The sequence below is a fragment of the Mustelus asterias genome, chromosome 10 (genome assembly GCF_964213995.1).
Source record: "Mustelus asterias chromosome 10, sMusAst1.hap1.1, whole genome shotgun sequence".
NCBI lineage: Eukaryota > Metazoa > Chordata > Chondrichthyes > Carcharhiniformes > Triakidae > Mustelus > Mustelus asterias.
The window spans coordinates 80,463,446-80,478,449 of record NC_135810.1 but is presented as its reverse complement, the minus strand read 5'-3'; the positions used below and the strand labels follow the sequence as shown (position 1 = coordinate 80,478,449).

The 15,004-nt window shown below is 42.6% G+C and overlaps 1 protein-coding gene across 2 annotated transcripts in view; it reads left to right on the top strand.

Moving 5' to 3' along the window:
* The window catches only part of pdgfd (platelet derived growth factor d), a 172,626-nt gene that overhangs the window by 119,647 nt on the left and 37,975 nt on the right, over positions 1-15,004 (top strand). For both annotated transcript variants that reach the window (XM_078222030.1, XM_078222031.1), the window contains exons 3-4: positions 2,241-2,427; positions 10,852-10,911. In XM_078222030.1, the coding sequence (XP_078078156.1) occupies positions 2,241-2,427; positions 10,852-10,911 (247 nt within the window). The remainder of the gene's footprint in view (positions 1-2,240; positions 2,428-10,851; positions 10,912-15,004) is intronic.

Here is a 15,004-nt window from a genome sequence, read left to right as displayed (position 1 = left end):
CACATCCAGTGCACATCCTACCTGCCTGATTGGTCAGGCAACCCCAAAGCGAGATAATGGCCAAACTACAGCTAAGCCTGGCCATAAGTAAAGGGGGTACTGGGAGAGAACAGCACTGTCAAAGGTGCCGCCTTTTGGATAAGATGTGAAGCTAAGGCCCCATCGGCCTGCTTGGGTGGATATTAAAGATTCCATGGCAACATTTAAAAGATGAGTAGGAGAGTTATCCCTAGTGTCGAGACCAACATTTATCTCTCAAACAACATCACCAAAGCAGAGTATTTGGTCATTATGGCATTGCTGCTTATATGTTAGGTTTCCTGTGCACAATTTAGCTGCTGTGCTTCCATCATTAGAACAGTAACCACATCTTAAGAATACGTCATTTGTTGTAAAGGACTTTGAGGTGGTCACTGCTTGGAAAGGGCGCTATGTAAATGCTTATCTATCTTTCCAACCTGAAAATGGTCCATTCCTGCAAGGACAAGGCCGGAAGATTTCTTCATGATTGTTCCCATCGTGGAGTTGGAGGGAGAGATAATCATGACTCAGTCCAATTCTATCCTTCCCTCCACCCCACACTGACACACATACATTTACCAGCCAATGTGATTGGATTGCGATCAATAATGGGAACTCTTTCTTTACTCTTTACCCCAGGGCTATTGAGGCCCAGTGTAACACTATTAATCCAGCTAACATCCGGTCGTTGAATACTGACCAGAGATCAAGGGCTGGATTTTCAACCTAGAAGCGGGTAGTGGGAGTCGGGAAATTTAGAACCAGACACATTTCCCCCTCAACCCCCCATCAACCCTACCAGCTGGGAAAGTTTCGGAGGCAGTCCATGGAGGCTGCCAGCTGCTGAGGCAGGCTGTTCAAAAGTGCTCTGGCATTTCATGCCAAAACAAGGAACAGCCTCTAGCCCTCACCCCTTATACCCTCTCACCTCCACACTCTCCCTATGGAGCAACTCGTGCCCCCCACTTTCCAGCCAACCCCCACCCCATGCCCCCTCATACCCTCCCTGCCAAACTATGGCTTTCCACCCATACCCATGGCCAGGCAGACAAATGGAACAAAAGAACAAAGAAAAGTACAGCACAGGAACAGGCCCTTCAACCCTCCAAGCCTGCGCCGATCATGATGTCCTAACTAAATGAAAAAAAAACTTCTGCCCTTACTTGGTCTGTATCTCATATTCCCTCCCTATTCATGTACCCATCCAGATGCCTCTTAAATGTTGCTAATGTGCCTGCTTCCACCACCTCCTCTGGCACCGTGTTCACCACTCTGGGTGAAAAACTTCCCCTGCACATCTCTCATAAACTTTCCCCCTCTCACCTTGAACCTGGGCCCCTTGTAATTGACACTTCCACCCTGGGAAAAAGTCTTTGACTATCCACCGTGTCTATGCCTCTCATAATTTTGTAGACCTCTGTCAGGTCTCCCCTCAGCCTTCATTTTTCCAGTGAAAACAATCCTAGATTCAACCTCTCCTCATAGTCAACACCCTCAAGACCAGACAACATCCTGGTGAACCTTCCATGCCAAGGCTTGTCCCCCACACCCTTCCATGCCAAGGCTTGTCCCCCACACCCAACCCCCATGGCTCCTCATGTCATCCACCATCATTCTCTTCATGCCAGACTATATCCCCAGCTACACATAATGGCTCCCCAATACCAAGTTCTGGCACCTCCATACCTATTCACCTACTATACACACTGTACAGAATCAGTGAACCTCATAGTCAAAATCATATGTGTGATACAAGTTTAAAAAAGTCATTCATTCATAACTTTCTCCTTTCTTAAAAATAAGCCCTTTCACAATAGCCTTAAAGTGTCAATCATCCAGATTCTTTAAAGTATTAATAGCTGAAACTGCAAACAATTGAAACCTCTTTATGTTGTGCAAGTGAACATTGTGCAATTGACAGAATACACCAGTGTGCAAGAACTGTCAATCAAACAATGTTTTCACTGGGGAGCCGCTTGTTCATCAGTCTAATAAAACTGATTGGGCCAGGAATGGGGTTGGGAACTGTGGATTTGGGTCCAGGCCACCATTTTTACATCTCCATGGACTCTTCCCCAGTTCAATGCCCCAAAGGCAGGATATCTTTGGGCTATGTTCATTAGTGCTGCTAGGGATGCTTTACTTACCCACAGAAATCCCCAAGGAACAGAAAGTGCATTAATTGGAAAAGTAACCATTTGTCTTTCTCTACCATTTAGATATGACTTTGTAGAGGTGGAAGATATCTCTGACACAAACCGAATTATTCGTGGAAGATGGTGTGGAAATAAGGAAGTTCCCCCAAGACTAATATCAAAAAGCAATAGGCTAAGAATAACCTTTAAATCAGATGAATATTTTGTGGCCAAGCCTGGATTTCGCATTTATTACTCTCCAGTGGAAGTGGTAAGTAATATCCACTAATAAATGTGTAACTAGGAATCACAGATATGATCATATTTCCATCAATGGACTTTCCAATTCACAGTTAGTTGCATGGTGGAGTTGAGATAGATTCTGTGGAGATAGTATCAGTTAGGTTATTACGCTCCAGCATGAAGCTAAATGTCATGTGCGATAATATCATGTCTAAAAATATCCCACATAAAATATCCAGAGAAAGGATGAAAAATTGGCAAGTTAGAATACTCAGTTAGAATGGTTGTTCTCAAATATAGTAGAATTGTTGTACATTCTCTCCTAATTCATTCCAAAAACTGTCTGGCAATATGCACAAATTATTATATTTCATTCTGTCTGAGGTTTGAAAGTATTTGGGCTGTAATACAAAATCTGGAAACATTCAATTAAAGAGGAAGTAAAACAGGTCATAGAATCATTACAGTACAGAAGAAGGCCATTCAGTCCATCAAGCTTGCACCAGCAACAATCCCACCCAGGCCCCATTCCTGCAACCCCTGCCAATCCCCCTGGAACTAGGGGCAATTTAGCATGGCCAATTTACCTAACCGACCTCCACATCTTTGGCCGGTGGGAGGAAATCGGAGCACCCAGAGGAAACCCATGCAGATACGGGAAGAACGTGCAAACTCCACAGACAGGCGGAATGAAACCTAGGCCCCTGGTGCTGTGGGGCAGCAATGCTAATCACTGTATCACCATGCCACTCATCATATTTGATGGTGTGGAGGTATTCTATCTTCAGAAGACTGGATCTAAAGTGGAAATAATCTGTTGGAGGAGTAATGGAAATGTTCTGTCCAAGGAAGATGAAAGGATTCAGTTTGAGGAGAGGTGACTGAAGGAAATAGGTCGAAGTGCTTTATCTCAAAGGGTGCCAATTTGAAATATAGAAACATAGCATTGCTGGAAAAGATCATTTTATGCCTTCCTGTTGGCCTAACACTTCTAACTGGTGATGTGTTTCTGTTCAAGATAATGTTCATTTTGACCTTGAAGACATTTAAGCCTCACAGTCTTGGTAAGCTACACCCCAAAACCACCCATGCTTTTGTTGGGCAAAATCGTGTCATCTTTAATAATTAATCAAGGGTCTGAACCATTTCCTTATCCTGACCCTGCACCAACAGTTTCCGATATCTTCCCTGAGGCATCCAATTCAGAGGCCACCTCCAGGTCCACTGCTCAATTCAGGATGGCAAGAGGGTATCTTGGACCTACAACTTCGTCAGAGAGCTTGCAGCCTCATCGGGACCACAGCCTCACCAGCAGAGGTGGGCACTGTTGCTTAGGAAGCAACTGAGAAGATGTCTCCATCTTGGGGTGCTAAATCTTATTAAATGAATGCTGCCCACAGCTGCCAGGCCAGCCCTGTGGTGGGTAAACCCTTACACAGGATTCCAGCAGCTGCAGATGTGGCCCACTGATAACTGTGTTTCTAGATTTGAGGTTAAAGCTGGAGGCCCGGCAGGCTCCTGAAGCCAGCCACCAGCACCTACAGTCACTTACAGACATGGTCCTCAGTGGGGAGTCCATCCTCCACCAGGAAGATCCCAAAAGAGTGCTAAAGTGTCTGCAAATGGATATCTAGTTATGCCATATCTGTCACTCTTGGATGGGTAATCTTTGCCGGTGTTAACTCACCTCTGGGAAGATCACTCAGAGGCGGGGACACATCAGACCTTGATCCAACACACAGTTTCTCTGAAACTCCCCCTGATCCAGCCTTGAAACTCTTCTCCACAGGACCGGAAAGATTCTACTCAGTGAAACATCGGGGCTTTTATGCATTATCCCTTTTCAGCTTCAATTCATGCTCCCTCATTTTGCTCTCCTGTAAGAAATCAAATAACTTCTGTTGAGTCTTTTTACATCTTGGAATTAACATAAGATCAACGAGCAGAATTAGGCCACAATTAGTGCTCCACCACTCGATCATGGCTGATATGTTTGTCATGAATTTGAAACCATTTCATCATCAGCCTTGTCTTTTTGCTAAGATTGGTGCTGCAGTGCGGCATTGAATACTCCAGTATTTGGAGCTCCTCTCTTATGAATTAGCTACATGGCTACAAGGATCCCATTGCAATATTCAAAGAGGGACTCTGGAGATCTCCTCACCCATGGTTGCCATTTAAGCAATATCACTAATGTGGGACCTTGCTCTTTGCAAATTATTGCCACCTTATAGAAGAAACAAAATCAAGACAACCGTAGAAATTGAAGGTTTTTTATATGTATACAAGTTCTTTCTTTAACGCTCAACATGATAGAAAGAGAAAGAAATTAGTCAATAGGACAAAAAAGGAGAAAAATGTACAACAGGGCAAGCATGTATAAGACAGACTTTTGTTTACATAAAATAGTGTATTTGGCATCGAGAGTAACCAAGCTGTTTCTGGTGTTTTGAAGTGCACAAACTGTAAACTTACAAAAGTGAGCAGCCTCTTCAACACTCCATTCCAAAGGTTAAATGCCTAATAGACATAATCTTGGCATCATCTGAAAGCAGAGTGTTAGTTTTCACATGTATGCTGATGACATCCAGCTCCATCTCACAACCACCTCTATTCACTCTTGCTAAATGATCAGGCCGCTTATCCATCACCAAGGGGGCAATTCTCCCATCCCATTGCGCTGATTTTTTAGTGCAGCGGGCCAGGAGAGTTCAACGGGGCCGGATTAGCACAATCCACGCTGGGCATCTGGCTCCGAGCGCGTTTCCCAGCTCCGGATTTCCGGCGCCATCAGCTCCGTGCCAGAAATAGGCACGGAGCTGCATTAGTTATTCAGGAGGACATTTTAATGTCATTTAAATATAATTAGCGGGCCAGGGACTGAAGCTACTGTAATCCTCGCTGGAGTGAAACACTCTGATGGGGGGGGCTGGGAGATGCTAGCGGGCCCGGAGACATCAGTCCAGACCCAGCTAATCACATTGAAATTACATTTGAATCCCCCCCAAATGCAGCTTCGGCGCAGAGCTGACGGTGCCAGATATCTGGCGCTGGGAGAGGCACAGTAAGAAGTTTAACAACACCAGGTTAAAGTCCAACAGGTTTATTTGGTAGCAAAAGCCACACAAGCTTTCGGAGCCTTAAGCCCCTTCTTCAGGTGAGTGGGAATTCTGTTCACAAACAGGGCATATAAAGACACAAACTCAATTTACAGAATAATGGTTGGAATGTGAATACTTACAGCTAATCAAGTCTTTAAGATGTGCTCAGGGTCGGACGCCCAGCGCAGGTTGTTAATTTATTAGCGCAGCGGAATGGGAGAAATGCCTCGAAGAACTATTTACCACTACACATGAAGATAGAGGTAAATGCATCTGTTTATTTCCTCTCCTTCCCGCAGGCTAAATTGAGAGAGAATATTGACAAGAGGAAAAGGCAGAGAAACCATGTATTAAATGTTACGGGCATCCACGTGGATGTGTCTGAATATGATGCCAGACAGGTCTGCGCTGATCCCCTCTGTTGTGTGTCAATTGGAGGACGAGCAGTGTGGGTTGACAGCCTCACAAATGAGCTTCCTATGGGATAGCTCGTGCCTAGCACTCCAGGAAAAGATTTGTTATTTCCCAAAAGGAAAAATATGGAGGTTTCTCATTGGATATTTTGTAAAATAAACAAGTCTACCGGGGAAAGGTGGCATCGTAAATGATAGACTAACAACCTGCCAGATATATCTGGAGGACCTTTGGAAAATTACAAAATGTTCGTCATGTGCGTCCCTCACTCAAAGTTAAAAAAAAAAGGAAAGATGTACAATATATTTCTTCAAAAATAATTACTTAGAAAGATAAATGTTTGTCATGCTGCATGCCTTGGTTGAGCAAAACCAGTGACTTACACAATGAGTATTTACAATTTAGCATTAACTGCTGTCACCTTGTTTATGCTTTCTCATCTGATTCTGACACATGAACTAAGCAGATAATGTTTTGTTGTAGCAAGAAAATGCTAATGCTAAAATAATAGAAATACTTCATCACAAGCATTACAGCTTTCATTTTTTTAAAATTTATTTACAGAGCACATTTTACATTATAAAAGGTGCCAAGGAATTTTCACATGAACATTATAAAACAGAATTCAACACTGAACCACATGACGTGTCAGCAAAGGCAGATGACAAGAAGCTTGGTCAGAGAGGTTTTTAGGAATGTCTTAAAGTAAGAAAAAGAGAACAAGACACAGAAAGGTTCAGATTGGGTATTCCAGGGCAAAGACAAAGCCAGCAATGGTGGAGCACTTAAAATTGGGGATGCTCAAGAGGCCAGAATTAAGTGAGCACAGTTATTTTGGATAGTGGCAAGGCTGGAAAACACTACAGAGGTGAGGTGGTGCCAGGCCATGCAGAGATCTACAACATTGGAATATAATGGTTGAGAATTCTAAAGTTGCCTTCCCACCTACTTTTGTGTCACCTGCAAATTTAGCAAAATTCATTCGTTTCCCGTATCCAAGACATTAATATATGTTGTAAATAATTATTAGTTACAGGTTTGCATCCTGAAAGTGCCACTTTTCCCAACTCTCTGTCTTCTCTCAGTTAGCCAATCCTCTATCCATGCTAACTTACTACCCACAATACCATAGGCTGTTATCTTATTAAGTGGCCTTCATGGCGGTACCTTATCGAATGTTCAAGGACTTTGGAAAGGAAAGAGAGGTTGTAGGTGGGATGGTAGTTTGGAAAGATGGCAGCAGGGATCATGGGTTGAGTAAGAATCTTCCCCACCATAAGTTCCATGGTGGGATGAGAAAGTTGGAGTGATTGCCACCGTGGAGTGGGGTTTTCCACCTCATTAGTTGTGTACATGCACCGCTGAGTGTCGTGGTGGGTCAGGCAGGAAGTCATGCATTCTGCTGTCATGTCCAGGTGTCGTCTTTAAAAGGCACCCGGACAACCCTTCGCTAATGAAGAGGCAGGAAGGAGAGGGTGGGCAGGTGATCTGTTCTCAGGCTTATGTGGTCACTGCATCAAGTCAGTTATAGATTGACCTTCATCCAGTGGGAGATTTTGACATCAGCTCCAGATGGTCCAACTTGAACTGGGACTCAACTTGTGAGGAATGACATCGGAAAACAAATCATGCCATTTCCTGGAAAACACAAATCAATCTCTTTCTGGCACGGTGGCACAGTGGTCAGCACTGTTGCCTCACAGCGCCAGTGACCTACATTCAATTTTGGCCTCGGGTGACTGTGTGGAGTTTGAACGTTCTCACCATGTCTATGTGGGTTTCTTGCAGGTGCTCCAGTTTCCTCCCACAGTCCAAAGGTGTACAGGTTAGGTTGATTGGCCATGCTAAATTGCCCCTAGTATCAGGGGCTTAACAGGGTAAATATGTGGTGTTAGGGGAATAGGGCCTGGGTGGGATTGTGGTCAGTGCAGACTTGACAGGCCAAATGGCCTCCTTCTGCTCTGTAGGGATTCTATGATTCTATGATTACTCAAGGTCATTTGAAAAATAGTGCTATATGTAACATTATTATAACTTGAGAGATTTACATAGAATTCAACTTTTGTCATTGGAATTTTCATATTGAGCAGGAGTTATTGATGTAAGAATAAGTGTCGATGCCTGGTGTGGTGTCTCAGAATTTGGGATGGATGGCAAAGAGACTATGAGCTGTAGGACAACTGGGATGTTGAGATCTGGAATCATGATAGAACAATAGTGAGCGAGGGTGTGGCAGTACTCGAGAGGAAGGCCTTTTTTTTGTTCACTCATGGATTGTGAGCATGGCTGACAAAGCAAACATTGATTACCCATCCTAACTTTTCTTGAGAAGCTGCAGGGCAGTGCTTTCTTGAACTGCTACAGTCCATGTGGTGTAGGTACACCTGCAGTGCTATTGGAAAGGGAGTTCCAGGATTTTGACCTAATGTCAGTGAAGAAACGGCGATATAGTTCCAAGCCAGAATGATGTGCGGCTTGAAGGGGATCTTGCAGGAGTGGTGATTCCATGCATCTGCTGTCCTTGTCCTTCTAGGTGATGGAGGTCATAGATTTGGAAGATGCTGCCAAAGCAACTTCCCAAGGCTTCTGCTGTTCACCTTATATATATGGTACACTGCATGCTGGTGGTGGAGGACATGAATTTTTTAGGCAGTGGATGAGTTGCTGGTTAAGCGAACTGCTTTGCCATTGGGTGTTGTTGAGCTGCCCTCACCCAGGCAAGTGGACAGTATTCCATCAGTCTCATGGTTTTCACCTGGGAGATGATGGACAGGTTTTGGGGCATCAGAAGGTGAGATACTTGCTGCAGAATTGGCAACCTCTGATCTCTTTCTTAGGCACAATATTAATATGGCTAACCTGTCAGTGGGACACAACATTTCCAGGGAAGATCCAGGGGCAGCACAGAGGCACAGTGGTTAGTACTGCTGCCTCACAGCGCCAGTGACCCAGGTTCGATTCCCAGCTTGGGTCACTGTCAGTGTGGAGTTTGCACATTCTCCCCGTGCCTGTGTGGGTTTTCTCTTGCTGCTCTGATTTCCTCCCACAGTCCAAAGATGTGCGGGTTAGGTGGATTGGCCATGCTAAATTGCCCCTTAGTGTCAAGGGGACTAGCTAGGGTAAATGCATTGGGTTATGGGGATATGGTCTGGGTGGGATTGTGGTCGGTGCAGACTCAATGGGCCGAATGGCCTCCTTCTGCACTGTAGATTCTATGATTCTATGAAGATGTTGGAAGAGACTGGGACATAGGCGTTAAAGTATGTTTCAGTGAGTATATTATGGTTGATCCTCCCAGTTCGCCTAACTTTGACACATGTCTCCAGATGTTAGCGAGAAGAACTTTGCAGAGTCAATTGGGCTGGTGGTGCCTTTGTTGTTTTCAAGGCTTAGGTGATGTGCACAAACAGCTCAGAGTGACTGGAAGCCACTAAAAAGAATTCAGTGTATAGATGGCCAATGACGCAAATCCATTTGCTACAACACTTTCAAACATAATGTGCCTTTTCTTGGTATAGTCATTGGCATGTGCTGGAAGAAACTCTTGTCGTACAGAAATTGCTCTGATGAGTCAGGGTCTGAACATGATAAAGCTGTATAGATGACAAGTTAATTTAGGCTGTCAGTGCAGAGTGAGGCTGTGAAAAGGAAAAAGAAACTGGGAAATGTCTGGATATTAAAAGGTCGACTGTGAGGGGAAGGGGAAATTGTCCTGAGGTGAATTCTGAGGAAATTGTAGCATTCAGTTAACCTGAATTCTAGCCCCGTGTGCAATTCAGTTTCTTCCCATGAAATTTAACCAACATCATGTTCAGTAGAAATAAATACCTGTGACTGTCCAATACTGTCAAATCCAGTCCACGAAGCTGAGACTTAATGGGAATAAATATAATGATCCATACGCATACAGTGACATTGTTCCACTGAATCCTCACAAGATTACTTCATTAAAAACACTTTAAAACATGCATTTTGCACCATTCTAGACTTCTAAAGCTTAAAGTTTTGACAAGATGTACATATTGGGCTTCACAGTAAGGCAAAAAACAATAGCAGCTGTCAGCCAGAAAATTGAAAGCATCACATTTCATGAAACCTTTTAAAATGTGTTGAAGGATATTATTGAACTAGAAAGAGTGCAGAAAAGATTTACTGGGATGCGACGGGGGCTTGATGGTTTGAGTTATAAGGAGAGGCTGGATAGACTGGGACTTTTTTCCTTGGAGCGTAGGAGGCTGAGGGGTGATCTTATAGAGGTCTATAAAATAATGAGGGGCACAGAGAAGGTATATAGTCAACACCTTTTCCAAAAGTTAGGGGAGTCTAAAACTAGAGGGCATAGGTTTAAGGTGAGAGGGGAGAGATACAAAAGGGTCCAGAGGGGCAATTCTTTCACACAGAGGGTGGTGAGTGTCTGGAACAAGCTGCCAAAGGTAGTAGTAGAGGGAGATATAATTTTATCTTTTAAAAAGCATTTTGGACAGTTACATGGGTAAGATGGATATAGAGGAATATGGGTCAAATGTGGGCAATTGGGACTAGTTTAGTGGTTAAAAAAGGGTGGCGTGGACAAGTTGGCTGAAAGGGCCTGTTTCTATGCGGTATACATGTATGATTCTATGTCCTTCCTTAATAAATTGGTCTCATTGCAAGTGTGAGCAATATCACAGAATTTTCCTTTATAACTACAAAATGCCACAGCTACTAAAGCTAAATCACTGCATTAGAGGGGCGTTAATGAACTAGCATTCATCACATACCAATACATCACGTACCAATGATAGTAATAAATCAAATCAAATCACAATCCATTCCCCTCCACCCCCCACTCCAATCAGGAGGAGCACACTGAACACTTTGATTGCAAAGCTACAAAGCACATGGGACCACACGAACAAGGACGGTGATCAATGGACATTTATTTCATTCTGTTTCAGGACGATTTACAGCCACAGACCTCAAAATCGAACTGGGAGGCAGTCACAAGTTCTGTATTGGTAAGTCATTTTTAACCCTGTTCTGTGACAAAGCATTTAATAAAATTCGGAATCCAGAAGAAGCCACAAGGTGGGATCGGGATAGATCATAATTAGCCCCTCAAACCTCTTTTGCTATTTACAAAGATCATGTCTGATCTGTGACTTTATTCCTTAATAGCTTGGGGATAACAAAAACCTTTCAATCTCACATTTAAAATCATCAATTGATCTTGCTTCAATTGCCATTTGTGGAAAAGAGTTCTGAACTTCTACCATGCTTTGTATGCCGAAATCTCTCGTAATTTCATTCCTGAAAGGCTTGGTTTAGATTCTGCCCTTGATTTTAGACTCCCCAACTATCCAATCTTTCTCTGACGAAGGGTCATCTAGACTCGAAATGTTGGCCCCACTCTCTCTCCACAGATGCTGTCAGACCTGCTGAGATTTTCCAATATGTTTCTGTTTCAATGAATATTTTGAAAACTTTGATCAAATCATCCCTTTCCTTAGGCTTCTAAATTCTAGGGAAATATTAGTTTGCATAATCTCCTTGCAATCTTTGGATAACCTAGAAGTCTGGGTTTCATCCAGGTAAATGTTTGCTGCACTGCCTCCAAAGTGTGTATCCTTCCTGAGGTGTGGTGCCCAGAATTAATCATAGTATTCCTGGTATGGCCAGACCAGAGCTTTGTTTAGCTGGAGCTTGACTTATATTCTAATCCTCTAGATATAAAAGCCAGCATCCAATTAGCCATTACATTTTTCTGTTTCTATTCATGATATTTTAATGATCTATACAGCTGGACCACCGAGTCTTATAAAATTATTATGGCATGGCAAGAGACCATTCAGCCTATTGAGTCCATGCCAACTCTCTTTACAGCACTCCATTCAGTCCCATGCTCTATTCTCATTGCCCTGCAAGTACCCATTCAATTTCCTTCTGAGATAATTGATGGTCTCTGCATCCGCCACCCATGCAGACATCAAGTTCCAGGTCATTATCACTTGCTGCATTAAATAAAGTGCTTCCTCACATTCCCCTGCATCTCTTGCCCAATCCTTTAAATCTTTGTCCCCTTGTCATTGTATCATCAGCTGATGGAAACAGGTTTTCTGTATCTACTTTATCTAAACTTATCATAATTTTGTACACCTCTGTCAGACCTTTGCTCATCTTCTTTTGCTGTAAGGAGAACAAACCCAGTTTCTCCAATTTAATGTCGCAGCTAAAGTCCCTGATGGAAACATAAAAAAATAGGAGCAGGAGTAGGCCATTTGAACCATTGAGCCTGCTCTGCCATTCAATCTGATCCTTGCTGATCCTCTATCTCAACGCCATACTCCCACTCTCTCCCCATACCTCTTGACGCCTTTGGTATCTAGAAAGCTACCTATTTTTTTCTTGAATACATTCAGTGACTTGACCTCCACAATCTTCTGTGGTAGAGAATTCCACAGGTTCACCACCCTCTGGGTGAAGAAATTTCTCCTCATCTCAGACCTAAATGGCTTACCCCTGTCCTGATACAGTGACCCATTGTTCTAGACCCTCTACCACACTCTCCCACCCCCCTCCCAGCCGAGGGAAACATCATCCGACAATCAAGCCTGTCCAGCCCTGTCAGAGTTTCATAAGTTTCAATGAGATCCCATCTCATTCTTCTAAACTCCAGTGAATACAGGCCCAGTAAACCCAATCTCTCCTCATACGACAATCATACCATCCCAGAAATCAGTCTGGTAAATCTCCTCTGTATCCTGTTAAGGATCCTCATGTGCTTCTTAAAGTGCCATGGCCAGAACTGGATGCAATATACTAGTTGGATCCTAATCAGAGCTTTATAAAGGTTCAGCATACCCTGCTTTTGTAATCAATGTCCATATTTATGAAGGTTAAGATCTCATTTGTTTAGCTAACTGCTAAATCTATACATCAGCTCCCTCAGTCTCTGCACGCACTTTCAAACTATGCTATTATTTCGATATTCCCCTCCTTTCTGCCAAAATGCATCACCTCACTTCAGTATGCCTTTTCTGATAGCCTATCTGGATACTAATGCAGTCGATTGGTATCATCCTCATTGTTTGGCTTCATCGGCAGATTTTGAAATTGTATTGCACTCCAAGATCCAAGTCATTAATACATAGCAAAAAGGCAGTGATCCCAGCATTGACCCTTGAGAAATATCTGTCTACCAGTCTACCCTATCTCTCCTCTCACTGTGCAGGATTTCCTCACTCGATTGAATTTAGTGCTCTCTAGAAGCAGTGCTCGATAGAACTGGACGCTTGTGCCACAGCAAAAGCCTCCTGTGCTTCTGCAAACAAAAATTTTAAATGGCCTGCTGACAGTAATTACCAGTTTACACTCACCACCTAACTGATTAACCAGACAGCTGCCACTAGCAGGTTGTATTGACCATACTCTAAGAGTAATGTCAAGTTAGAGTTACGTTGAATACTAAATTCAAAACTTAACTAAATTTTAAAAAGCGATCAACCCTTAAAACACCAAATTCTCTAAGTTTGGTATTCAGTTAAAAAGTTAAAGTTAACTTATTTGTCACAAGTAAGGCTTACATTAACACTGCAAATGAAGTTACTGTGAAATTCCCCTAGTTGCCACATTCTGGCACTTATTCTGTAGAACTCCATAGAACTAGACTACTTTACAACTTTTCATCATTTAGGAAGTACTCTGCTCTATCCTATTTAGGACTAATCTAACATTTGCCTACATTGAAATCCATTTGGCACAGTTTTATCAGTTTACTCAATCTACCACTGAATCTTTGTAATTTTATGCTTCCCTATACAGTGCTTACAATGGCACCTTTCTTTGTGTCATCAGCAAGCTTGGTTATTTGACTTTCCATCCCACCATCTTGGTCGTTAATATATACAATGAAATGTTGAGGGCCCAACACATTGTCACATTCTATTCCTCAGAGTGCACCAGAGGAATAACGTTGTGCCAAATGTAACAATAAAATTAGGCAGGATTATTCTATAAACACGTAGTTCAGAATACTTCAGATAAGCTGCGTGCTTTACAGCTAAAGATTTTTAAATCCTTAACTGATACTTGGAAAGATAATTAAAGTACAGCTATTCTAGTTAAGGATAGTGCTTCCTGTTGCAGATGTTAGATAGCTTGCACTGATTTGAATGAATACTTTCCTTCAGCTTAGCTCACGATTTAATTTAAATTTAACTAACCTTTAAGTCAATGCATATGGCTTTTAGAAAAGGTTAGGGTATAAATCCAATGCAGCATGGATTGCCTAGACTACATCATACATATATAGCTGCAAAGGGATTATTGATCTTAACTCTGTATTTCACCATTCAAGCACTGAGCTACTGCGACATGTGTGGCAAAGGCAGTGCTGTTCATCTCATCCACTTTGTAAAGTAGGTTTTTACAAGACAGTTTTACTGCATGATTCACTGAAGCATTATCAGTTCAACTTGTGTGCAAAATAGAAATAGATTGCAGGCCATTTTGAACATCTATCATTCTGAAATCATTCCAGTATTGAGTGAGGTCAAGTGGGGAATATGTCCAAACCTCTGGGAATGTCTCAGACCAGGAGGCTGTTGTGAATTAATAATGTAACTTCAAAGCTATTTCCAGAGTCTTGCTCAGTGTTCTTATACAAATAGCTACAGGATTCAACCTGCTGGGTTGGTTGGAACCCCCTTCCCTAACCTTCCAAAAAATGATGCTGGACAGTTGCAGTCAGCAAACCCTGGCTAAGGTATGGGACTGCCTGGCCGATTGATTTTTTTACATACCAGAAATGATTGACAATTAAATTCCATTGCTGTAGCCACTGGTGTATATACATACAGAAATTTTCTAAGGGCAACACAGTCTACTGGGGAAAAAACAAATCTGACCTCCGGCCAAAAGTCCCCGCCAGTTAGTTATGTACATTTTTCACATGCTGTTCAATGTACTGACCAATTCAGAGACACCATATTAAATCAATGACATTACAAGCACAATCTTTCTTCCGGATATTGCAAGAGTTTATTTGGCAGTTCATTCCTTAACGTGAGTGCAGTGCAAACTTAAATGTTTATGCTCCTGTTAGGATTCTTA